The following is a 27,605-nucleotide window of genomic DNA, read 5'->3' as shown; positions in this document are numbered from 1 at the left end:
CCAAGTAGAAGGCCATCCAAGGGCACAGACCCCCATGTGGGTTAACCTAGGTTGTGGTGGTGTACTGTCTATAAATGTCAAGTTTGACATGCCCATTCAACTCACCCTATGAGTGGAGAAGATGAATGGGAGCATCCAGTGATAAATGGTAAAGAGGGAGATGATCAATATCAATACCTATCAAGCTAAGTAAGATGGTGGCATGGGCATACCAACCACGAGCTTTGGGTCTCAAATTAAACTTGGCGATATCAATAAAGGAGTAGTAGTTGAGGTAGGAGTATCTGTGGTGACCATCTATGAAGTCAACAAAGCCCTTAAGACGATGGAGAAACCAAATCAAGTCGAAGATAACACTAAGTTTGAAGGGATGGGCCCTAAACTCAGCCAAGATAATACTGTGTGGGGTGTACTGGTGACATCTGATGATCTGATGGAGGAGAAGGTTTTGGACTTGCTTGATTGGTGCCCAATCAGAGTCTAGAAGCAAAGGTCCCCAAACCACTAAGCCGTAAAGAACTATTGGTCTAACTAGAGAGTCCATAAGTGATAACTTAGACTCAGTGTCTTGAAAGTGATGTCAGAAGCACTGTCTCTATAATAGGGCAACAAAATCCCATCCCCTTGGAAACCCTAGGTAGGCAAGATGGCCTCATGTTAAATTTGGGGCTAGAGAAATTAACCCCAAGGTAAGTGTATGGCGAGACAATCCTGATAGGTAAAGTGAAAATGAGAGGTCTTCAATCCATTGAAGACCATGACTTGAGTCTTGACCATGTTCATAATGAGTTGGTGACAGACACAAAAAGAGGATAATCTGTTAATAAGTCTCTAGAGCCCCTTAGGAGAGGAGGCAAGGAGAACCACATCATCAACAAAAAGGAGAATGGAGATAAGAACTTGGTGTAAGTAGCAACCATCTCCGAGGAGGGAGGTCTCCCTAATGAAGGTCTCCAGCTTATAAATGTATATATCGAATAAAGTGGAGGAGAGAGGACAACCCTACTACACCCCAATGGTACCATGAATTAGATTAGAGAAACCCTCAGGAGTCTGAAATTTTCCCATCACTATCTCATATAATCTCATGATTGCTCTCAAAAGAATGTCTAAAATACCAATGTCTCTAAGCCTTTGGAAGAGGGATCCATAGGGAATAGAGTCAAAGGCTTTACATAAGTCTACAAAATAACAATAAATTTTTGTAGCATGATGCTAAACCTCCTCAATGAAATCCCACAACATCAAGATGTGATCCATATTTTGATAGTCAGTATGAAACCCAACTTGTCCTCTAGCATGGTGCCACCCCCTGTCGAGGTAGCCAGACAAGATATTATTCAAGACTGTGGCATAGAGCTTGGAAAAGGTATGCCCAATCATGATGGCCCTATAGTTGTCGGGGTCCCAAACCATCCCATACTTATAGATGGGATAAATCATGTCTCTTGACCAGGAATCAGGAAACCCAATGCAAACCACCTTTTTGAAGAGTGTCGAAAGATAAGAACAAAGGATTAGAGTACTGAGCTTGAAGAGCTTTGCCTAAAAAACTTCCTCATCAGTGGCCTTGCTACATCTCATGAGTCTAATGGCCTTACCAATGATGGAAGAAGTGAAAAGATGATAGTGTGGGGGGATGGGAGGGTGAGTGGGTAGCTAGCGAAGAATATCATAGAGGGTGGAGGTATGGGAAACCAATGAGTGTCGATCGAGGGTGGAAGGTGGGGAGGGTGGTGAGGGAATGAGGTAAGCCAGAAAGTTTTTGGGTCATGAGTGAGAGTGTCACAAAGAGATCTGCACTACCCGAAAGAAACTAGATAAAAAGGCACATGAAACCATTCAACAATGTATTGCAGATTTTATCTTGTTAAATGTCTCTAATAAGGTTAGCAATTATCTCCCATGAAGAAGGATCAATGACATCTATCGACTTAAGATTGTGTATATAAACTATTTGAAAAATAAACTCATTATAGATAAAGTAAGGGGACTCTATTGTAGTGCATTTGATTGGATTTAATTTGGTTATGAGTTAGGATTGTTGATGTTAAGCTTGATGAGGAGAATAAATGTATTTTGCAGCGTTTCTCCTTGTCTAAATTGTAAAAAGTCTAGCTTTTATTATGACTAGTTTTGTTAAGCCACTTTTTTTTTTCTCGTTAGGTCATGATCATTCCGTAATAGGCCTAATATTATTCAAATCACTTTCCCTCATTTCCAATTTTCTACATGCTTTTGATGGATCCATTATGTTTTGTTGCCTTTGTAAGTTTCGATTTTGAGTTTCCCTTAGGAAAGTTCATCATATTTGACTCTTTTGAGATGGATTAGTTTTAATAAACAACATTTGATACTCTTTTAGATCACTGCCTTGTACAATTCTTTGGAGCTTGTGCAAATGATATGATAGAGTTTTTGCCATCAATTGTAGTTTCTAGCTTAGACGTTTGATGGATGTTGCCTCATAGGAAAGCATATAATAATATAAATTTGAGTTGTATCATTGATTCAATATTAAGGTCTAGTTTGTAAAATCTTTTTGTATATGAGTATTGTTAGATTGCAAAACTCACATTGTCACACAATTGAGTAAGTACAATCGCATGAATATGTTAAATTTGTGAATAAATGGCAATTTAAAATTGCTTTTATTATTTAGAATGTTAATACATCCATAGTCAAGGGATGATTTAAAGAACAAAAATAAGATCTTCCAACTCAGGTCAATAAATTCAATTAATTAGTTAAGATAAATTAAAGGTTCCAAAACTATTAGGCAATTATTCCACCTCAACATGTTTGTGACATTAGATATGTTATTCGATGGGTTATAGTAAAAGTACAATCATACTTTTATAGAGAATATATTTTGAATTAAAAATAGATGGCATTTAAGAAAATGATCTTTTTTTTTTTGTTTTTTGAAAAATTAAAATAAATTATTAATTTTTCTTTTATAAGATTGACAATATAAATTAATTATTGATAATAAAATTATGTGGACATTGCTCCATATATATATATATACAATATGAGAATAATCTTTGATTCAATTAATTACTAGTAAACATATGATTTATTTATGTTAAGGGAATGACTATTCATCATCACATCTTCCATTGTCACTATTTTTACAATCCATATAAGCATGTATATGCCAATTGATAATAAGCATAACATGAATCAATGCAAATAGACCTCAAATAGAAAGTTACAACAAAAATTCATAGTACTATGAGTTTTGGATTAAGAATATATTTCATCTAATATAATATTTAAAAAATAGAATGTGCACAATGAATTTAGATACCAATAAATTAAACAAGTATTACTTGATTGAGCTTGAATTTCTCTTTGTAATTCTACATTGCTTTTATTTTTGGACAAAAAATTAACCCAACCAAATGAATAAGTTATTCCCACCTACCCCAAGAAAGAAAAATTGGTTTATTAATCAAGGAGTTGATTCATAGTGTTGATTTGAACCAATTCTATAGGTTAGGAAGCTCCTAAGATCTATTATCGGTATACTATTGGTGAATGTCAACCAACTCTCATGATATTATTGATTACTCCTATACTTAAAAATGTTCTTTACACTAATCATCTTTGAAATAACATTCAACTAATCTATGAAACACAACATGAAAATATTGGTTTAGCAATCATCTTAGAAAGATTACATATTACATTTAGAATATAAAATCTACCTATACCCTCATAACATCTCTAAGTCAACCCTATACATGTTATCCTAGGAGACAACTCATTTACACTAGGATTTCACTTAATTGCATGAAACAAAATTTATCATTGTAAATCTTAATAGGATTTCTCTATTAGTGCCTCAAACTCTAGATTAAAGATACTATCTCTCAAACAACTTTAATGACTATGACTGGTTTAAGAGGTTATATATATATATGTATGTATGTATGTATGTATGTATGTATGTATGTATGTATGTATATTACAAAGATGATTTTATCATTTCAACATAAATATAAACATTTGATAACCCTTCATTTGAAACTTTATTTAATATTGATTTCACTCTCTTTAATATAAACAATCTACCTTGTGAATAAATATGACAGTCAAATAGATGTTTTATGAGTTACAATGGTAAATATTTGAAAAAATTAATTTAATAATTATGTTGATATCATTTGTTTAATCTTCAAAATAAAATAAAAAATAAAATGTGAAATGTAAAATTATTTAGTAACTGTGTAAGGTGCAAATTCATTGCAAATAACATATAAGTGACCATAGAGTGCATGCAAATCTTATAGTTTTATTTCTGTAGAATTATTATTTTTGGTTCTTTTCTCTTTTCCAAATTTCCATCTCCTATTCAAATTATATTATTTTGTCTAACCAGAATGTTAACAAACTTAACACCATTCTATATTTACTTTCTTCTATTATACAATTGAAACGATTCACTATTAGTGGTGTCAGAAAGGTTGTTTAAGGTTTTTAGTTGGATTGAATACCCTGTTACCCACATCGTGTTGTAATTGAGTTTAGCAATCTTTTTATAGTATAACCAAAGCTATTTCTAGTTTGATTTTCACTAAAGATGATCGATCAACCATACAAATCTAAGTTTAATCTTACATTATATTTTCTAAACTTGCTTTCTACTGTCTAGAAAAAAAAATTTAAGCTTTAAAGCCACAACTAAGTCTTTCCATGCATTTCTAAAATTGAGTAGGGGTATGCCAAAAATTGAATGCACATGAACATACAAGGAATCACAAGAAATCCCTTGTTTGTAATAATATATTACAAGTAGTGAAGTCAAGTTCTAATCCTTTCTTTCACATGCTTTCAAAATTAATTGAATATTATATTATCTTCATAGCAATTTTTTCTACAATTTCAAGAAATAGTGGAATGGTTCATTTTCAAATTTAATTCTTTATATCTTTCATAAAAATCTTAAAACTTTAGGCTGATTGTGTTTTGGGCATGTAAATATTTTTGTTATCACTAATTTTGTAATTTGTGAATAACATGTTTATTAGAGAGTAATTTAAGAATTTGAAAAATCTAATAGTAAATTTGAAGATAAGGAATATTGCTAATGAAATGATTAGAAAAACTGAAAAACTAAATTTTTAAGTAAAATAAAAGTTAAAAAAAAATTATTTTGTGATTTCTAAAATATTTTAAAATGGTAAAAAAAACATTCGTTTTAAACATTAAATGAAATATGCTATTTTAATAAGTTCACCATTTCGTTTTCTAAAATAAATTTTATTTTAATTTAATCTTTTATCATCTTCAAACTATTCTTTATTATTAAAATTTTTTTAAATTAAAAAATGATGATAAGAAATTCATACATTCAATTTTGTTTATAATTATATTTTGTTTTTTAAAATAAAAGATAAATCAAAATAATGAGATTAGAAAATAAATTCTAACAGTTCATTAATTAACTAAAATATAAAATTAGAAACATATTAGACATAAGTATTAAATTTAACATTAATTTACCTTAAAACTATGATTCCTAAATGTTATCCTGTATGATGTCCTTGGGGTTGGGCTGCCATTGGCTTCTGCTGGCTTTGGAGCTTCCTTTTGAGCTTGGTTGACATAGACTATGTTGTGCTTAGGTGTTGCTACAAAGATTTTTGATCCCTATGGTGTTCCACAACTTCCTGTTTTGAGTGTGTTCATTGTTGATTTTTTTTTTTTGGTGTAGCTTGGAAAGTGGAGTTTCTTTAAAGCAACTCAAGTTAGATGTTTAGCAACATCTTTAGTTTTATTATTCTTTTATAAAAATAATTATGAGTTTGTGCGGTTGCATAAAGCAAGAGTGATTTTAAAGCCAAAGAAAGCTTGTTGAGTAAAGCAATTGGGATATATATATATATAAAGTTATTGTAGAAAACTCTATTCTATTCTAGAAGAAAAAGTTTGCTATTAGGATGAATAGAAGATCCAACACATTTTTTCCCCCAAACCTAGGGCTTCTTGGGTATATATGTGTTATTATCTGTGTGTTTGGCTTCTGTTATTTTGCTTCCACTATTTAGTTTTAGTTAATTAACCCAGAGTATTAATTGTTATAAATAAGATAGAGCTTCTTTCTATGATTTTATTGGTCAATTGATTTGTAACTAGGTTATAAGAAATTAACATGGTTAAACCATATAGAGCATGGATTTTTGACATAGATTTTAGAAATTTGTCTCTAGGTTTTCTTGTGGCTATGATAAGCAGTGTTCGATATGAGGATAGACTTGAGAGTGCATCTAACTTCTTGTAGTGGAAGGTTCAAATTACATTTGTTCTCAAGAAGAGCAGGTTGTGGATCTATGCTAGTACAATTGTAACACCACCCATGGATGATCCTATTGCTCTAGGCTCTCATGAAGTCAAGGAGTCAAAAGCTCAAAGAATCAATCTTGATGGAGTAAGAGATCATTTAATTCCTCATCTATTGAGGAAAGAAACTACCAAGGAGATGTGGGATATGCTCACAAGATTCTATCGAAGTGACTACCAGATTCGTAAGATAATGCTAAAAGACAAATTGCATAATACCAAGATGTCCAAAGGTGAGATTGTGACCTCTTATCTGTCCAAGATGACACAAGTCAGAGATGCGATGACTATTGTTGGAGAGAAAACTGATGAAGATGAGTTGGTGCATAAAGCCTTAAATAAATTTTCAAAGCATTGGGAAGTTTTTGTCAAGTGCATGGTTGACAGAGATCGACTACCAGATTGGGCAAGACTTTGGGATGATTTTTTTTCAAGAGGAAATCTATGAAGGTTCTCATCTAGGAGACTAGACAAAGAAGGGTGAAGAAAGAAAACCCTGCTTTTGCAAGAAAGGGTAAGGATAAGTCTAATAAAGGGAAAATAGAAGGTTCTTCTAGGAGTGGGAAGAAGAAAGATATGAGAAAGATAATTTTTTTTGTTGCCATCAAATGGGTCAGTATGCCAATCAATGCCCAAATAGGAGTAAGAAAAATAAGGGCAATAAGAAGAAGCAAGTTTCTGCTACAAACTAGAGGGATGAGTTTGCATCACGAATTGAGAATGATTTTTCACTCGTCACCTGTCTCTCAAGCTCAATTACCAATAGGGTTTGGTATATTTATAGTGGGGATTCTTTCCATATGACAAGAGTTAGAGTTTTTTTCACCAAGTTGGAGGAGAAGAAGATGGATTTCTAGATAGAGCTCAGTGATATTGCCAAGTACCATGCAACTAGTGTCAACACTATCTAGTTTCAGAGGGAGTATGGAAAACCCTTGTTGGTGGAGGATGTGTTGTATGTTCCTGTCATGAAAAAGAATTTAATTTTAGTTTATACTTTGGAAGACAAGGATTCATCATAACATTTGAAAGGGGAAGAGTTTATATTCATCCCAAGGATTCCAAAGTTGCAAAAGTGATTAAAGTTAGGCATGACATCTTGTTTCAGTTACAATTTGAGCTTGCACAAGCATAGATGAGCAGTTGTAAAGGGAAATAGGATGACTCATCTTCACCATGGGGAACTTACTGTGCTCAAGGAAATAGTGATGGAGCTACCTAACATGAAAAAAAAAAACATGAGGTATGTAAGGGTTGTACTCTTGGAAAATATGCCAAGACCAACTTTCGAAGTAGTGACAATAGATCTAAATGGAGTTTGGATCTTGTACACTCAGATGTGTGTGGGCCTATGTCAACAAGATCCTTAAATGGGTATGATTATTATGTTACATTCATTGATGATTTCTCTAGGAAGACATGAATATATTTTATGAAGAAAAAGGATGGGGTCTTTGGTAAATTCAAAGAGTTTAAGACTCTTATGGAAAGGGAAACTAGATAGAGAAGAAGATCAAGATACTAAGGTCTAATCATGGAGGAAAGTATACCTCAAATGCGTCCAAATATTTTTGTACTCACGAAGGTATCAAGAAAGAGTTGACAAAACCATACAACCTTCAACAAAATGGGGTTTATGAGAGGAAGAATAGGGCAATAGTTGGAGCAGCCAAGGCCTTGATTTATGATTAGGACTTGCCTTGGTTCCTATGGGCATAAGCTTGCAATGTAACTATACATTTCGAGAATAGGAGTCCTCACAAAGTGTTGGGAAAGTTGACTCTAGAAGAGGTGTTTAGTGGTAAGAAACAAAATTTGGTCCATATTCATATTATTTGAATGCCTTGTGTATTGTCACATTCCTTCAGAGAAATGAACAAAGTTAGAATTGAGTGCAGAGAAGGGTATCCTTGTTGGGTACACTAAAATTTCTTAGGCTTATTGGGTGTACATTTCCTCCCTAAGGAAAATAGTTATTCACAAAGATGTAAGGTTTGAGGAGGAGAGATCTCTTTATAAGTCTATTAGCTTGATGAATGAGGAGGAGCAATCATCCATAATTGAGATAGCAAAATTTCCTCAAACTTTAGTCACTCAAACTAGAGAGAAAGACAAGTGAACCAAACAAGATGATAGGGAAGAATAAAGGAATCCTCAACCTTATATTCCTATTATAGAGAAGAGAAAATGAGGAAAATTTGAGAGAGGCTCAGGAATATATTGGTGATCCACAAGAGTTAGTTAGATAGAGAAAGGTTCCCAAATTTTATTTTGATTATGTAGCACTTATGAGTGAATTAATTTAAGTAGAGCCTTCCATTTTTCAAGAGGCATCCAAGCACCAAGTTTGGAAGGATGTTATGGTGGAAGACTATTCTTCCATCATGCATAATAGCATGTGAGAGATAGTACTATGACCAAAATATAAGTCTATGGTGGGCTCAAGATGGTTGTATAAGATTAAGCATGCTGCAGATGGTAGTGTGGAAAAGTTCAAAGCTCATTTTGTGGCCAAGGATTTTTCTCAAAAGGGGGAAATTGACTATGATGAGATTTTTTCTCCAATAGCTAGGCACTCTTCCATAAGAGCTATAATTTTTGTGGTTGCCCATATGGTGTGGAAGATTCACCAAATGGATATTAAAACCACATTTATCAATGGAGTAATTAAGGGAGAAATTTACATTGAGTAGCCTGAAGGATTTGAAGCACATGGGAGGGATTCTCATGTTTGCAAGTTAGAAAGAGAACTATATGGACTCAAGCAAGATCCTATGGCATGGTATTCATGTATTGACAATTACTTGTATAGTGTGGGCTTCATCAAAAGTAAGGTAGATTCAAACCTGTACTATGTTCAGCTGAAGAGTGAACTTCTTATACTGTTGATGTATATTGATGACTTATTTCTCATAGGGGTAGAGGAGCTCATATCACATTGCAAGTGAGATATTTTAGGAGAGTTTGAGATGAAGGATTTGGGGTTGATGCACTACTTTTTGGGATTAGAGTTGTGACAAAAAGAGGGAGAGATTTTCCTTGGGAAGGGGAAATACTTAATTGATATATCAAAGCAATTTAGGATGGAGAACTGTAAGCCCATGTCAACACCACTCATGACCAATTGGAGGAAGATTGATGTTTCCAAATCAAAAGAAGTGGACCCTACTTTATACAGATAGTTGATAGACTCTCTTATGTATCTGGTCAACACTACTAGCCTAGACATTTGTTTTGTAGTGAATTCTTTTAGTCATTTTATCGTGGAACCTAAACATGTGCATTGGATAGATGCAAAGCACGTTTTGAGATATCTCTAAGGTAGAATTGATTATGGCCTGAAATATGTTCAGCAGGATAAAGTGAAGCTTGAGGGGTTTATTGATGCAGATTGGGTAGATATTACAGTTGACAGGAAGAGCAATTTAGGGTTTAGTTTCATATTGGGACCAAGAGATGTCTCTTGGTACAAAAAGAAATAGAAGCTAGTTGCAAAAAGTTCTATAGAGGATGAGTGTATGGCTGCTAACATGGCTATATGTGAGGTCATTTGGCTACGTAAAATTCTAGTTGGGTTCTTTGATCAGAAAATAGATCTTGCAATCATTACTTGTGATAATCAAAGTTGCATCAAACTTTTTGAGAATCCAATGTTTCATGACAAGTCCAAGCACATTGAGATCAAGTACCACTTCTTCAAAGATTGTGTGGAGAAGGGGATAGTGAAACTTTGGTACAATCATATAGAAGAAAAAATAGAAGACATCCTAACAAAGGCTTTGGTAAAGAAAAACTTTGTATTCTTTAGGGGGTGTTGTGTAGAAGACCTTCCTTGCTAAGAGGGAGTGTTGATTTTTGTTTTTTTTGTGTAGCTTGGAAGGTGGAGTTTCTTTAAACAAACCCGAGTTGGATGTTTAGAAACAACTTTAGTTTTTCTTTTCTTTTATAGAAATTATGAGTTTTCCAGGTTGCAAAAAGCAAGAGTGATTTTATGTGATTTTAAAGCCAAAGAAAGAAAGGAAAAATTCTTTCCTTGCTTGCTAAATAAAGTAGTTGGGCTCTATGTTTGTAAAGTTGCAATAAAAAACTCTATTGTATTATGGAAGAGAAAGTTTGTTGTTAGGGTGAACATAAGATCCAACAGTTGCAATTTTTTCCCCAAATTAGGGTTTCTTGGGTATATATGTGTTATTCTTTGTGTGTTTGACTTTGCTATTTTACTTTCGCTATTTAGTTTCAATTAATTAACCTAGAGTATTTATTGTTATAAATTAGATAGAGATTTTTTCTATGAGTTTACTATGTAACTGATCTATAATTGGGATATAAGAAATTAACAATCGAGAGCTATGGGTTTCTTCTCCTACTCTAACCGGTAGGTGAATTTTTTTTTGCTTCTATGGCTTCTTGACTTGGGTTGGAGGCTGTTACTTTCACTCTAAGTGCATGTGGTTTTTATCTTTGTATTGTCAAGGGTGGTTTTTTTGATCTATTGGCTTTGTCAAGGTCTCCCTTGTGGTGGTGTGTGGCTTAGATGTGGTGTGTATTCTAGATAGGTTTCTAAGTCACCAATTGGATGGTATATTTGGGACACCCTTAAACATCACACACTAATAGAAAAATTAAGCTTGGAAAAATAAGTCAACTTTGACTATTTAACACTTTTAGCCTAGGAATAAAGCTTTAGTGTGTGATGTTTAAGTCATTATGTATATTCATGGGTCTTTAGCCCTTTCTTTTATATTTGCATTGTTGGCTAATTAGTTCTTGGTGACCCTTAGTTTTTGGTAACATTGCGCTCTTCCCTTGTGCAAAGAAAATTTTAATTGCTTGCAGATGAAGCTACTACTACATTGAGGCACTCTACTTTTGCTCACATTTTTTTTGATATGGATATATCCACACCACTTCTTGGGGATGGGATGCTCATGGTTGGGGAGAGGCCATGAACTCAAGTACTAGATTTTGAGGGTCTTCCCTTATGTTGTCAATGCTATTTCTGTATTGGACATATAGCTACAAATTGCTCTCTCCTACGTTAAAAATGTGTTAATTCAAACACATTTATAATATTATGTGATTCCTTCTCTAACTCTCTATATGTTGGAGCATTAAATTTCGACACTGACTATTGCAACTAAACTTTACAAGAGGCTTGAAGATTGATAGCATTCCAGGTACTTGTGTTTCCAAATCTTCGCATTTGTCATGCCCAAAAGTAAGGACAAAAACACACACAATTTTTTTTTTTTTTTGTGTGTTAAAACTTAAAACTATTATAAGCTTGATATGCTTGTGCTCATAATATAAGCAGAGGTTCTGTACACTTCATCGAAGTTTTATAATCTTCACGCGTGAAATTAACATTAATTTAACTTTCATCAAAAAATGATCTTGAGCTAACTTACAATTTCAACAATCCTCAATCATAAACTGAATTAGTACAACTACCTAAGAGAAAATTATAAATTAAATTTGAATGAAAGAAATCTAAACTAAAGCATACTATGACAATTAATGTTTAACGTATCCATTAACTTCCCTTAACAATAAGCACTAGAGTTAATTAATTAATTAAACCTTTACTAACCACTTAACACTAATCCTAAGTTTATTAGAAATTTAACTCCTACATACTCATAACAATCCAACTTACATTAATCTATCATTACAAGTAAGATCGAAGACTAGGGTTAATTCAATTAGATCTAAAAGTCAAACAAAACATTATTTAAAACTACTAAAATTTTAGGTTCAACTTTTAAGTGCCAGTGTAGGGTACCCTCTAACTCTTCTCGCAATCTATAAAACTAATTATTAAACATTAAAATCATTAAAATCAAGATATTCAAATTTCCAAGTTTAAACTTTTATAATAACTAATTTAATACTAACATCATTTCTTAACACAATACATTGCCTCCTAATGCTCTCAAATTTCAAATCCAGTTTGTCGATTAGTGCCATCCTTAATTAAAAATATAAACAATCTATAATTTATCTAAACATCTAATACCCTAGCTTAGAATACTATTGATCAAGTAACAATAACCACAATCCTCATTTAAAATTAACATACATTTCAACTAACTAAACACAAATATTAACTTGAACGAACCTTGACTATTAATATAAATTAACATAAATTAAATTTTAAATTAACATGATTTAGCACTACACTAACAATATAACAACTAAATTTAATTCAAATAAATTTAAAACTATCCTAGCTAAACTTCATATTGAAACACAACTAACCTAATTACTAATTAAACATGACTACTACTAATTAAAACTACAACTAAATCTAAACTAAACTTACTAACTTACACTTACCCAAGACTTAACCCCTACCATACCCCACCTACCTTCACGCTACCCAATCCCCATGCGCTGACCAAGGTCTGTCAGCATTGATAGACCTGTCTCCACTGTCCCTTGCGTGCGTGAGGGTAAGGCTAGCAATCCACATGGAGATGGAACGAGTGGCTAGGGGGTTGGTGGAAATAGGTAGGTGGTTGAAAATGATTCCCAACCATGCCTTCCTCTTTCCCCACACACGCAACGCGCTGTCCAAGAGAGATGACAGTGGTACGTGGGTTGAATAAGGGATGGAGATTTAAGAGATAAACAAGAGTCTCTTAGTTCGATGATGTAAAGACATGAAATAAAGGTGGTGACATGGGATATTCACCTTAAGATTTAATTAATTGTTTTTACATTGCTTGCCCCATTTTTTGGTTAACTCACACTCCAACTCCCAATCAATACAACTGATGCCTAGGAGGACGTGGTTGAGAGATGGAGAAAAGTAGAGTAATGAGATAGGACATTTTTAGGATAGTTATTACTAAAGTTTTATAGTTGAGATAGGATATATGTCATATCCAATTTAATTAGAGTTTGAAAATTAAGTTATTGCATTTGAAAGAAAATAATTATTAATAAGGAGTATCCAAGAGAATATTCTCTGTGACAAGGATGGGAAAATAAAACTTTTCCATACATTTTCCAGAGAGGGTTTATTTGATTTGGAGATGCACATTTTTTTTTTCTTAAGAGGCCAATTTTGGCTAAGTGTTGACATGTTTTCTTGCTAAAATTCTTTGATACACAAGATGAGTTAAACATTTCTAGAGGCAATATGGAGTTATAATCTTCTAAATCTAATTGACACACAAGCATGCAAGGGAATATAATCCTCTTAATCAAATTGATTTTATACTTTATGAAGCTTAGCAAGGAATTATGATCTTATAATCATAATTCAAAAAGGTGATGAATTAATCCTTATCAAATTTAATTGTATCACTATTGTAACTTAACAATGAAAGTGCTAGCTTGGTGATCACAATATAGGACTGATATTATAACACGTTAATGTTCAAAACATTGAATTGAAACTTCAATACATCCATTTGCCTTCCATTATCATAATTGAAACTCGGAATTTCCCAATTCAAGACATTTACTATCATTCTAATTTCTCACATACGTATGCCAAAGTTTGGAAACACATGAGGGCATTGCAAGAAGAATTTCATAATCTTTTTCTTTCCTTTATTATTCATCTTGGTTCAAGGCTCCATCGAGAAAGAACCAGTAGGAAAACCCGATGTCTTTGCCACTACATCAAAATCAATTACAATTTACAAAGTATTACAATTCAATGAGATTTCTTCAAGGATTCCACAAGAGAACTTTTATCAAATGTCTACATTGCATCAAGGAAAAACATGAAAGAGACAAGAACCAACATGGAGATAACAACACAAGGAGATAAGCAAATTGAACATGCATTCCCACCCGGTTGCACAATAGGTCCAAAAATGAACCAATATAGGGGAAAGGTGGATTTTCTCAATAGGAGAAGTCAATCACCATACCTTCACTTAGCCCTTTCGGGGCTAAAACTTCAAGAACTTCCATTCTTTCACAAGGCCCTTTCGAGGCTATATCCACAAGGATTTTCATTCTTTTCCACATTCAAGAATTCTCAATAACAACAAGGTATGGGATGACAAGTAGGGGCCCATACACCCTACCCTTTCTCCCTCCTCTCTCCATGAGAGGAGACTCTACACTATTGAGGTCCAACTAATGCCCTTTCCCCAAGCATGGCCACTTCTTCCCTATCCAAGGGTGAGTTTTGCCAAAAACATCCCCATGAAAACCTCTCAAAAACAATCAACACACCAAGAAGGCATATGAATAACATCAAAAGAAACAAGATAAAATCCCTCCCAAATCCATCCCCAACACACAAACAAGAAATGCATATCTACACAATGTCTCCAACATGATTCAAGCAAGATTTAAAACATGAACACACATAAAGAACCATTCATGGAGTGAAGAGCTCCTACCTTCATAAAAGAGTTATGGCAATGGTGGTTTGAGAAGAGCTTCTCTTTCTTCCTTCAATCTTCAAGACTTCCTCCAAAACTAGAGGATTGGGTGACATAAACTAAACTCCCCCAAAAATGCCTCTAAGTATGGTCCTTAACTCCACTAGGCTTCAAGTAACTCAAGATGGAGGTTTGGTTTCACTAACCCAAGTAAAGAGCAACCCATTTTCGAAATCAGCCTATAATAGAGTTTTTGAGTGATCCTATGAGTCAACCTAGGAGGCTAAAGGGTTGGAAAGTACCCCCACCCATACCCTTACCCATAGGGGTACTTAAATTTAATGTTTCTAAGCCTTTAAAGGCTTATTAGGAACAATTAAAAGTTAGGAGAATAGTAAGATCAAATTACAACCTTTAAAGAATTACAATATAAGGTTAGCACAAAATTAACAAGTAGTTTAGCTCCGCTTTTCCGTTGAGTTGTCTCGGCTAATTTTCCTGCACACTCATTGCACACATCAGTAGGTCCAAAATCATAGGCATAATGTGAATTACATATTAGAGGAATTATATAAATTAAAGCATCCATTTCTCAATAAATAGTTGTTTATCTAATTCTACTCATATTTCTAACCTTTCGACTGGCATAACCCAATGTGTTAGTGTTGCATACATTTTCTTCATCGTTATGCATATTTATAAGCATTAAATGACAAAATCAAATAACTAAAGTAAACATCACACATCGTAAAAATAGCTTAACAATGTTCAATGTATCCAATAATGTTCTGACATAACAAGCATGAGTATCAAAATAACAATGTATCATCGGTGCTAGGATGGGTCGGGGCGAGGCCTCACAACATTTCTTTTCATATGTGGTTTCCATGGTGAATGACAAGGCTATATATTCATTTTTTGGATTATGAGGACCTTACTTTTAAATATTAGCCATGTTTCTCTGCTAATCATTGGATATAGATTGTTCTCTCTTTCATTATAAAGGTGTTTTCACTTATTGTAAGAAAAATATATCCAATTTCCAATAACATGGTATTATTATTGTTATAATTAAAATAGGGCGACTCTTAAATTATAGTTGTCTCTAATCAATCACTATTGATTTGTCTTTTTCATCTTTGCTCTGTATTGTTTTTGAAGAATGTGGATATTTGATGAAAGAGTAAAGGGATCCAAAGTTGCACCTTGTATGATGCAAGACTAAATTATTATTGAAGCTAAATGCCTGTTTAAATGGGGACCATTTTTATTTTTCTCAGGATGAATTCAAGATAAGTCCATAGAAATTCTTATAATTTGCAAGATGAATTCAAGTTAAGTGTGGATTTGTTTTCTTATATACATGGTGAGGATTCTATGGTATTTATTTCCACAAAAGGTAACTCATGTGTTTTCCATTTCTTAAAAGTGTTTATGGTAGTTATTAGTCTTGCCTATATAGGTAGAGACTAAAGTTTTCACATGCTTTTTTATTAATTAGTTTTCACTTTGAAAAATGTGCTCAAATTATTTAACCTATAGTCTTCTGAAATAATTTATTAAAATAGATTTTTATCTATTTAATTCTATTTTATGATTGGTTGTAGCTAATTTTTCTAGTAGTCTTTTCTATTTTAATTTTTAAAAAAATAGGAAAAACATTAACAATCAACCTATCTAGGAATCATGGACAGGTGGAAACCTTAAAAATATTTAGGTGACTAGGTGTGCTTCCACATTTTGCATGCATGCATGCAATTTATTTCATCTTAGTTATCTATATTTTTTGAATTATTTGGTTGCATAGCTAAAAGTGCTGTAGAGGAACATAACAAGTTTTAATTGATGATGATTTCTTCCTACAACAAGGATAGTCAAATCTTGAATCACAACATACGTATATCATCTTCCTTTTCTATAAATTTTTTGTAAAGTCTTCTAATTTGGCTACTATATTGTTAATAGATGTGTTTCTCTAATTAATTTTGTGCTCCTTATTTGAGGAATTTTTTGTTTGTTATTGGGTTTGGGAATTCAGAGATGGACATGTCTATTGATTTGTGCAACCATGATGCCAATCATTCCATCATCATTCCAATCATTGTCTGGAGCTCGACGAGTTTGTAATGGGTTGTGTACTTTAGGTTTGTTGGATTGTGATAGTTTTAAGAATAATCTTGTGCGTTAATTATTTTCATGTTAGATTGTTCAAGTGCATGTGCATGTTTTTTCTAGAGAAATGCTTGGGAAATTGACTTTTGTGTTGCCAATGTGTCTGCTCAAATGGTTGCCATTGGAGTGGTTGATTTTCTATTGCTTTTGGTGGCCTTAGTGATGCTGGAGGATTCTAGCAGTTATGGTTGCATGAGGCCTAAAAAGGGGCTTCTACAACTCAAGAACGAGTATGGGAAAATTCTTGTGATGGATGTTGGAACTCTAGCCAAGATAAAGAAAGGGAAGATCAAGGTGAATGAAATCCATTTTTCTGATTATTCGGGTTTTTATGCTGATTTGTGGAATAAAATGTAATGGGTTTATGAATCTATGTTCTCATAGGTATTGCGTACAATTGATTGTTTCACACCTGGAGGAATCAAATTCATAAATGGGAAAGAGGAGGAGTTTGATATTGTGATTCTTGCAACTGAATACAAAAACAATGTGTCCTAATGGCTAAAGGTAGTCTAAACAACCCAAATCAAAGGCCCAAAAGCATAAATTAAAATGCAAGATCCATGGTTTTTCTAATCTTCTATTGTTTAGGGTTGTGATATTTTATCATCAAATGTTCTTTCCAAGGTGCTCTTTCCCCATGGATGGAAGAGCCAAAGTGGGCTATATGTAGTAGGATTCACCCAAAAATGCCTCTTGGTCACTTCAATGGATGCCATAAGAATCACAAATGACATCTGTAATTTCACCAAATAAATGCCTCCTACGTTTTTTAATGGATGCCACAAGAATTAGAGAGGATATTTTCAAAATGGACATCACCCAAAGTGCAGAAGTAAGCCATTGGAAAGTGGAGGCAAAGAACCACCCTTTTGAAACTAGAGGCCAAATTTTGTGTTCCCAAAAACCAACCTCTAGATTTTTGGGGCCACATACAAACTGCACAACTCATCATGCAAGTAGAGAAAAGATGATGCACCATCCATCATTTTTATACTATGTTCTTCACATAAAATCCTACTAAAGGAGTGCTTAATTAGGGAAGCCCTTAAAAAAAGGGTGAGAACTTAAGACCCCTGTACATTATTACCAATTTTTGATTACGATCTTGTCTTAGAATAGAAAAAAGAAAAGAAAAATCCAATCAACCCAAACCCAAATCCCCCGATTTTGGTCCTTTACTCATTCATAGTATTTGGCATTTTGATTAGGGATAATGAGATGAGAGCTATTGATTATTGATTAGTAATTACTAATTGAAGTATAAATTTAATTAACCATTAAACTTCTCTATTTGCTTTTGGACATGTTTAAGAGAGATAAATGTGAAGATGATGTATGTTGTCTGATTGTACATTTAAAAAAAATGTCATTTGATCTCTATCCCATTGTTTGTATTTCTCTAGTTTCTTTTGCTATGAGTAGTCCTTTATATATCTCTGGTTTCATTTTCTATTAGCAGTCCCTTTCCTCTCTATTATTATTTCCAAATTATGGCAACCATTGAATGATATTATTGGTTTCCATCTTTCTTTTAATTTCTCATTTACCATCTCACACATTTATGCTCAATTGCCAGAATATTAATATTACATTCCCCACATATAAATTTAGAATGCCAATATGCGATTTAGGATCACTTTTTTTTGGGAAGTCTACTTAATCTATAAATAATGGTTGGTAACCCTTAATTTGCTTATATGTCAATAGTTCGCTCTAACAAAATTTTCCCCTTAATATTTCAGGTGACAGTTTGAAAATTTCATTTTTTTTTTTAAAATAAGAGTTTTGTAACATTTTAATCTTATAATATCCATGCACATGGGTGTGGAAATAAATTCAATTGTCAAATTTGCAAACACTACAAAGTAGCATGCATGATTAGATTACTTCATTTTGTATGCCTAAAATCCTAAATCCAACAAGAATCTTAATGGGTAGTTGAGTAAGTAGTATTTAATAGTGTTCCTTACGTCTTTATCATTTTACCAGTTCAAATGATAATAGCTCACCTAAAATGTTAGAAATTGTACAATAAGTTTTATGATCTAAAATTTGTACCATTGTTTATTCCCCATCTTTGTCCATAAGGTGGAACTCCATCTCTACAGAGCTCTTGTTTTTATAAATATACATTTTCTAACTCCACATGATCACATTGTCATGAGACAATCTTTAAAAAATCTTGGTTTGGTATTGGTGGAGTTGGTTCAATCACTCTAGTGATATTTACTATATTTTTTCTGTTTATAAATAGATAATCTAATTGATGCTTTAGTTTTATTTATTTATATTAGTATAGTTGTGTTACTTGGTTGAAAAATCATTATTTGTGAATCTAATTTTTAGGTAGTGGTGATTATGCTAACTAGACACAATTAAATAATGTCAGTTGACTTAACTTTCTTTATTAAATAAATTCTCTAATTGTGTGGCTAAATATATTCTCTTTTTGTAGTTGTGTAGCTCCTTGGAAATTGTTATTTTCAACACATTTCTATGGAGCAAAATGGTGTAACTAATTTTGAATATGTCACATATATTAGATCTTTCTTTGATGGATAACTTGTCATCTTTTCTAATTTGCATCTTTCTTGTGATTGAATAATTTTTCATCTCTTGTTTAGTTTAATCAATAAATAAAAAAATTAATTTAATTTAATTAAAGTTGATGTTTATTAGTTTGACATATTTAAATAAATATCAAAATTAATTATAATAAAATTAAAATATAATTGGATAATATTGACGTCAAACCAGCAATAAAAAATGTGTATGAAAACATCATTCATAAGAGGAAAATAAAGCAATTAGTGAGAAATGACAAACTCATATGGGTAACATCAAAAGATGGTAGGTATAACGTAAAAAATGGATATAGAGTAATCACTCATTCACGAAGATGGGAAGAAGTTAATACTCCTCTAAAAATTTGTTGGGATTCCTCTTGCCTGCCAAAGGTAGGCTTCTTTATGTGGATTGCCTCGCAGAATAGGATTCTAATTGCTGATAGATTAAGAACGATGGGCATTGAGGGACCTTCAAGATGTGTGTTATGTAAGAATGATAGTGAAGATACTAATAATCTATTATATAAGTATTCATATACATAACATTGTTGGGAATGACTCCGATATATGTTGGATTGGATTGCACCCTTGCCAGAATCTCTCGACAATCTACTTAGAGGTTGGCCAATTGATAATAGTAGATGTATCTATGGTAAACTTTGGAATATTTGTCCATATATCTTTGCTTGGGAAGTATGGAAAGAAAGGAACAGAAGAATATTTCATGATAAAGATATGATAGTATGTGAGGTTACTAATAAAATCAAGGCATGTATTGTTGAAACCTTAAACTCTCGCCTTAGGAAAATACTGAAAGAGGATCCTAGGATCATTTTTAGAATGGGAAGGTCTAATGGAAAAAGGTTGGAAAAACCTAATTAATCCCCCGCTTATGTATAAAAGAAAGAATAAAGAGGCAAGGAACAAATGTAGTTGGATTCCACCCCCTAGTGGATGGACCAAATTAAATTTTGATGGAGCCTCGAGAGGTAATCCTAGTAATGCTAGAATACGATGCATCATTAACAATGATTTTGGCAATTGGATCACTCAAAGGGTTAAATCTATAGGGTTAACCACTAACAACCTTGCTGAATTAGCAACCCTTCAAGAAGGCATCCAAATTTGTCAGGATCTAAGTATATCTAAACTTATTATTGAAAGAGATTCGTAGATTGTCCTAGATTCCATTAGGAAAAGGGAGACACCAAATTAGGTTTTAAATTCTAAATTAGAAGAAGTTCTAGATCTCCTAGACCTCTTTGAAGATATTTAAATTCACCATATTTTACAACAAGGTAATAAAGCGACAGATTAGTTAGCAAATAAGGGTGCTGATGGTGAAACTATCTTAGTCTATAATTATAAGTAAATTAATCCAAAATTGAATAATCATCTTAATCAAAACTAGATAATGTAACTCTTAATCTTATTAGCTAAATTAGCCCTAATGGACAATTTAGTTAATAAGGATACAAACAAATATAATATCTTCATAATTTTAAATATAGATGCATACATTCCTATATATGTATGTAAATACATAAAAAGCTCTCTCTCTCTCTCTCTCTCTATATATATATATATATATATATATATATATATATATATATATATATATATATATCGACATGTATAAACTTGAAAGCATTGGCATCTCATAGCAAACAAAGGGGTAGATGGAGGAAAATTTTAGGGATGAATCAAGACTTTGACGGATTTAAAATATAATTAAAAAAATAAAAATAAAAAAGGCTTTTGAATTTAAAATTAAAATATTTAAGACAATAGTACTTTCAAATATGAAAGGAATTCAGTAAGGCTATATGGGAACATATTTTTGAATCCCACAAGTTTCCTTATACCTAGATCTAATCCTTGAAAATCTGTTCTTTTAGTTTTTGCAATAGATGAATGATGATTTTAGGCTCTGCAACTTAGTCTTATTATAAATGTATGAATAATGTTAGAATCTTGGTAGTAACTTCAAAAATTGGTAATATCAATATGCAAGCTTACATTCCACACACTACAATTCATGTAGGAATACTCAGATTTAAATTAAGTTCAAAATGTGATGGAAACATATAAAGAAATAAATAAACCATCAATAGTAAGCAACAGAAAAAGGCAATAAAATAATTCAATGGAAAATGTCTATCACTCCTAATCTTTCCCAATATAGTACATTATAACATGCATGGACTATTCACTAATTTGGACACTACAAGGATGTATAAACATTAAAAAATTGATAAACCAGATGGTAGTCTACCAACTCATAACAAACTACATATAGCTAAGGAGAAAAGTGTTAAATTTTTTATAGAAAAGGTTCTATCCAATCTCGTTGAATCTCTTCATTTATTCTTGTTGGTCTAATACTACTAACAATTGTGGAAAGAAAGACATCTTGGATATGCAGGTTAGTAGAAAGATTATCGTAGGAGGTATAAGCAGTCACTACTAGCATCATAAGTATGAATTTGGAAGACATGCTAAATAATGCAAATGAAATTATTACCTTCAATATTAGATCTAATAATTGATTACTATAATATCTCATTAATTAGGAATATACTAGGGAATGCTCTTTTTAAATTATGTATAATTTAAGACTTTGGTCCTGAGCAAGACTGGAGGTTCTCTTACTCTGTTCTTTCCTACCAGTGCCCATTTGAATGGAGAACATTGTAACTATCTCTTTAACATCTAAATTTAATATGAAGGCTTTGGTCATTTACTGATAAAAAAAATAAATTAAAAAAAAAATATAATTAGATTTTAATGATTGTAAAATATTTTTGATAAAGTAAGTTGAAAGGGTTCACAACAATCTATAAAGAGAAGGAACGAGCATGAAGCATATTTAGACACCAAAGAAATATCAAGTGGAACAACAAAAGGATTACAAAAGATAAAGGAATACAAAATATGATAAAAATAAATCAAGCAATCTAAAACCATTGCTGCTAAAAAAATGATTTACTCTTGAGACATTGCTAGATGTGTGAGAAAATGATTTGTTTAAACTCTAGATTATGTTGACATTTTTGATTAAAATATTACATTGTAGGAATGAGCTAGTTACAAATCTAGTCCATGCATTTGAGCACTAATCTTTTACATAGATAAAATTATAGAATATATTGATTTGGTATGATAAAAGAAGACTATTGAATCTTGAACACTAATATTTGAATTCTTTGTAAGGACTAGAGATGTTTGCAAATATTTATGAAGATTTATTGAAACATAAGAATCACGTTTCCTTGGTTAAACCTCTATACATATATTGACTTTATAACTTTGAATGAAAATTAAAAAATTAAAAAAAAAGCATCTAATAGCTCTCAAACTAATCTATTTTCATTTAGACTCTTACCCATAAATGTTCTTACATTCCACTATGATCTTGGAAGAGTGAATAATTATCTTTAAATACAATAAAACACAAAATTTAACATAATGCATTATAAATTGGCAAAATCTAACTATTAAAATATTTGACATGGATGAATCTAAATTATAAAGAGAAAGGAACAAATCTACAACTATGAAACTATCTAGGTCAACTCTACAATTGGAAATATAATCTGCTTTGGATAATCTATATATCAAGGATTCCTTAGAGAATAAATAATTGGTAATGATAGAGACAAGAATATAAACCAAATTTTAAATCATCGGAACAAAAATATGCAATCTTCATCATTAATTTTCTTGCCCACTTTGATGTGCATAGATGAATTTAAATTAAACATTAATATATAAAAATAAATCTTCACATATTAAAGAACATTTGGTCCATGCAAAATAATAAACGATATGTATCATATGACACCTTTCATTTAATTTGAAATTATCATGAACTACAACTTGATTGATAATATCTATCTTTAGAGGAAAAAAAGTTAGAGAATGAAGGTTAAAATATTCTTTAAGTTGCTATTTTCTAACCATGTAAAAAGGAAGCTGAACAAATGGATAATATGCCAAGGGTCTTTGATTGTATGGAATATTTGCAAAGAGTTGATAAATGCCACTCTCATGATGAGTATGACTATACACTTATTCCATTATATAAGAACAATTGTCATGCCCAAACTATGAGGCAAAACACACAATTTTTTTTTTTGAAATTAATAATTAAAATACTCTAAGATCATAAGGTTATGCTCACAGTTAAGTAAAGGGTCTCTACATTACGTCTTAAGTTTAAAACTCTAGTGGATGAATACATCGCTAAGATTTTGAAGCTTTCGTTAGAAAACTAATGTCACCGTTTGTTTCTTTATTACATTGCTTATACATTCATTATAATTAAATTTATTGAAGACTATCTAAATGAATACGGGTCAATTAAATTGAATTATTAAATCAAGAACTAATTAAGATAGAAGTCACAACACGATTTTTATTTAAATCACTTGATTCAAAGCACGAGTCTTATTTAAATCCATGAATACATTTTTTTTTGAAATCAACATTCCTAATTAAATAATAAATTTAAAACTTAAATTCCACTAAATGTTAAAGCAAAACAATTTAACCTTGCTTATTAGTCTCACATAAATTTACGACTAATATTAATTTACAACTTTTAAACTAATTACACAAGTTATTCTCAAAATATCACTTTAACAATATTAATAAATCTAATTTTAAAACTAACTAAAATAAATATCTAAATATTATCTAACAACAATTCATATCTAAAAGTAAATACTAATAAATAAACCAAGTCCTGAAACAAAACTAAAATAATTTTAAACTAAAATTAAATAAATAAATAAATAACTTATACTAACTTAAATTTAACTTATTAACACTAACATTAACTTAAATGAAAGACTTAAATTTAAAATATAACAACTAACTAACTAAAAACTTTAATAAAATAAAATAATCATCGAAAACATTCTAACTATCCTAACATAATTACTAATCTAAACTAACATCAAAAGTAACTACAAAACCTAACACTAACATCTATGCTAACATTTAATAAGACACAAACTAAAATTAAACAAACTAACTAACTAAACATACTAAACAACTAAACCCCTACTAACTACCTATAATTTTTACAACAAACTAATTCTTATAAAATTTTTTATTGAATCACTAATAAAATTAAAACTAATAAGTTAACATTTAACTATATTAACATAGACTAATTAGCACACAACTAAAAAAAAACTAATATAAACATAATATACTAACATTGTTAATAACTAACCCTAAAACAACTAAACAAAAATACTAACTCAAATACTAACTAAACTAATACTATTACAAAATGAACTAAAGTGATATTAATCTTGATATTAAACTAATCCCCCCTAACCCTCTATCTTAAACCTAACATTAACCTATTACTAACCCTACACTCTCCTACTCCCAAGGTCAAATCAACCCCCCCCTCATCTACTCTCCCCTAACCCCCCCTACTTCATGCAAAGACAGAGTTGCGCTTCCCAAGCGCTACACTTGGGACAACGCGCTGCCCAAGTGGAGGGGGCAGTGTACACACTGACCCAAGCCTGCCATGAGAGTTGGCATCCCAAGGAGGAAAGGTTAAATCATAACAAAATTTGTTCCTTCCTTTTCACATTTCAAGTTTCCATGGAGGTGATAGGGTGACATCATCTTTTATGATGACAATAAGACTTTTGCAAAATAAAACATTTTTAAACCTGCCTTTTCAAACTGACGTCCAAGGGAGAAAGTTAAGCAATAAAGAAAATAAAGTTTTATAGGTAAATCTAGGATATTTAGATGGTATGCAAGATAGATATTATATATATATATTTTATTTGTTTTACAATTTCCTTTGTTATAATAAACATATATATCTATGTTTCCTTTATTATTTTGTTTTATTTCTAATTTTAAATATAATTTTCAATAAAGAAAAAGGATATTTAAGGAATCATTTTGATTCTCTGTTACCAAAGACAATTTAATTGTTTCTCCCATACAAATTCCAGAGACTATTTGGCTCTCTTGGAACTCTTTTTTTTTTTTTCAAATTTTTTTTAAGTATAGATTTTAAAGTTGATATATTACCAAGAGGGGGTAAATTTTTTTCTTTTCAAAGCAAATCTAAAGGGATTGTTACAACTTAATATACCAAGAATTTGAATGATATATTTTATTCAATAATGCAAGAATTGTTTGATTCTAATAATCATGAAAACTAAATCTACATCCATAATATGATTTTTTTTTTGTTTTCAACACATAAGGAAACTTTAAATATTTGCCTAATTAAATCAACATCATTTCCATCCTATTTTTGATGAGCATCCATCTAATTTAAAATTATGATTAAATCTCATGATAAGCAATATTACTCAATCACCATTTTATTGGCAAACCTAATTCAAAGGCTCAGTCGGGAAAGAACCAGGAAGAAAACCCGATGTCATTGCCATTACAACAAGTTTGAAATACAATTTACATAGGATTTCAATCCCGAATTACAATAATTCAACAAATTTCCTTCAAGTCCCTTATCAAGGGTTCAATATCATTTTCTGCAACACATGACTAAGATCGTGGAGGGAACAAAATCTGATTAGGTGTCAACAAGCATGACCAAGGGGCAAAATCAAACATGCATATTCATACTAGGTTTCCACAATAGGATTCATAATGAATTAAAACTAGGGAAAGGTGGATTTTCCCAACAGGAGAAGTCAAGCACAACACCAAAATAGATGCCCAATTGGGGCTATAAACTAAGAACTTCTGTTCTTCCATTTTAACATGTCATACTCATACGAGGTTTGTGCTGACAGGTAGGGGCCCATAACACCCTACCCTCTCTCCCTCTTCTCATCCTGAGAAGAGACTCTACACTGGTTGGAGTCCAACTAAAAATACCTTTCCCAAAATTGGTTACTTCTGCCCTATCCAAGGGTGAGTAATACCAAAACACCCATACAAGAAAAACTCAAAATTCAAACATAAGCATGAAAGGAAAAAAATAAAAAAACATGGTTTTCAAATCTTCCCAACGTACCCAACATACATACAAGCATCCAATGCACAACACCATAGCAAAGCATGAAACAAGCATGAAAATCTGAACAAGGGAGATGAAACTTCCTACCTTCACAAAGAAGTAATGGTAAATGAACAAGTTTGAGTAGAGCTTTTCCCTTCCTTGCTTCAATCTTCCAAGACTCCTCTCTAAATGTAAAGATTGGGTAACAACCCCTACTACTCCAAGAAGGGCCTCTAAATAAGCCTCAAACTCAACCACCAAAAGGATCAATAACTTCTCTCACCCACTTACAAATCTAGAAGCTCCTAAATCAACCCACACTATGGTTAATCACTAAGTGGAGGTGAGGTGATGCAACTCATGTTAGCCATAGTCAATTTTCGCACAAAGGCAAAAAGAGACTTTTTGAGTGACCTCAAAAGTCAATAAAAGGGGCTTAGGGGTTGGAAAAGACCCCCAACCCATACCCATACCCCTTGGGTATAATTATTTCATGTTTTGAAGCCTTAGAAAAGGGTTTAGAACCAAACAAAAGCTAGGAAATAATTAGGACCAACTAACAACTCTAAAAAGCAGATTAAACACTAATCTAGATTAAAGGATGACTAAACTTGATTAAGAACCAAATTAACAAAAAAAGACACTAACTTAATCTGACTTAGGTCCAAAGGTTACACAGCTAACCCTAATAAGCATGCTGAAGATCACAAACAATTTACGAGTGTCAAGCGACACTAAAAGAACATAGTTACGAATATTTACATTCACTGATCACAGAAAGACACATTCACACATCTCACAATAAAATACTTGAATTACGAACAACAAGGTTTTCACAATGAGCACATAGGGATTAGTTCTGTTCCTCCATCGGGTTTCTCGGCTAAAATATCTGCACACTCATTGCACACATCAGTAGTCCCGAGAATCACATGTACATATGTATATATACGTATCAGGAATCACATAAATTAAAACATCCATCTATAACAAAATCAGGGTTCCTCTCATCCTATTAAATTCTTAACCATTTAAAATATCTTAAACCAAAATGTTAAGCCTACCTTTTACTTAATTCATCAACATACATATACATAAAACATTAAATGACAGACATCAAATATCTAAAAATAACATCACACAACATGAAAT

The 27,605-nt window shown here is 31.9% G+C and overlaps 1 protein-coding gene across 1 annotated transcript; it reads left to right on the top strand.

The window, feature by feature from the left end:
• The first annotated feature begins 325 nt into the window (after positions 1–325).
• On the top strand, positions 326–17,366 carry LOC149536341 (indole-3-pyruvate monooxygenase YUCCA4-like). The gene is made up of 4 exons (XM_089806276.1): positions 326–465; positions 16,700–16,799; positions 16,932–17,162; positions 17,253–17,366. The coding sequence occupies exons 1-4, from the start codon at positions 326–328 to the stop codon at positions 17,364–17,366; spliced, it is 585 nt and encodes a 194-aa protein (XP_089662402.1).
• The last annotated feature ends 10,239 nt before the right edge of the window (positions 17,367–27,605 follow it).

This window comes from Cupressus sempervirens, chromosome 10 (genome assembly GCF_028749045.1).
Source record: "Cupressus sempervirens isolate cs-2001-9-10 chromosome 10, ASM2874904v1, whole genome shotgun sequence".
Taxonomy (NCBI): domain Eukaryota; kingdom Viridiplantae; phylum Streptophyta; class Pinopsida; order Cupressales; family Cupressaceae; genus Cupressus; species Cupressus sempervirens.
The sequence above is the reverse complement of the archived record's forward strand: the minus strand, read 5'-3'. Positions and strand labels throughout refer to the sequence as shown.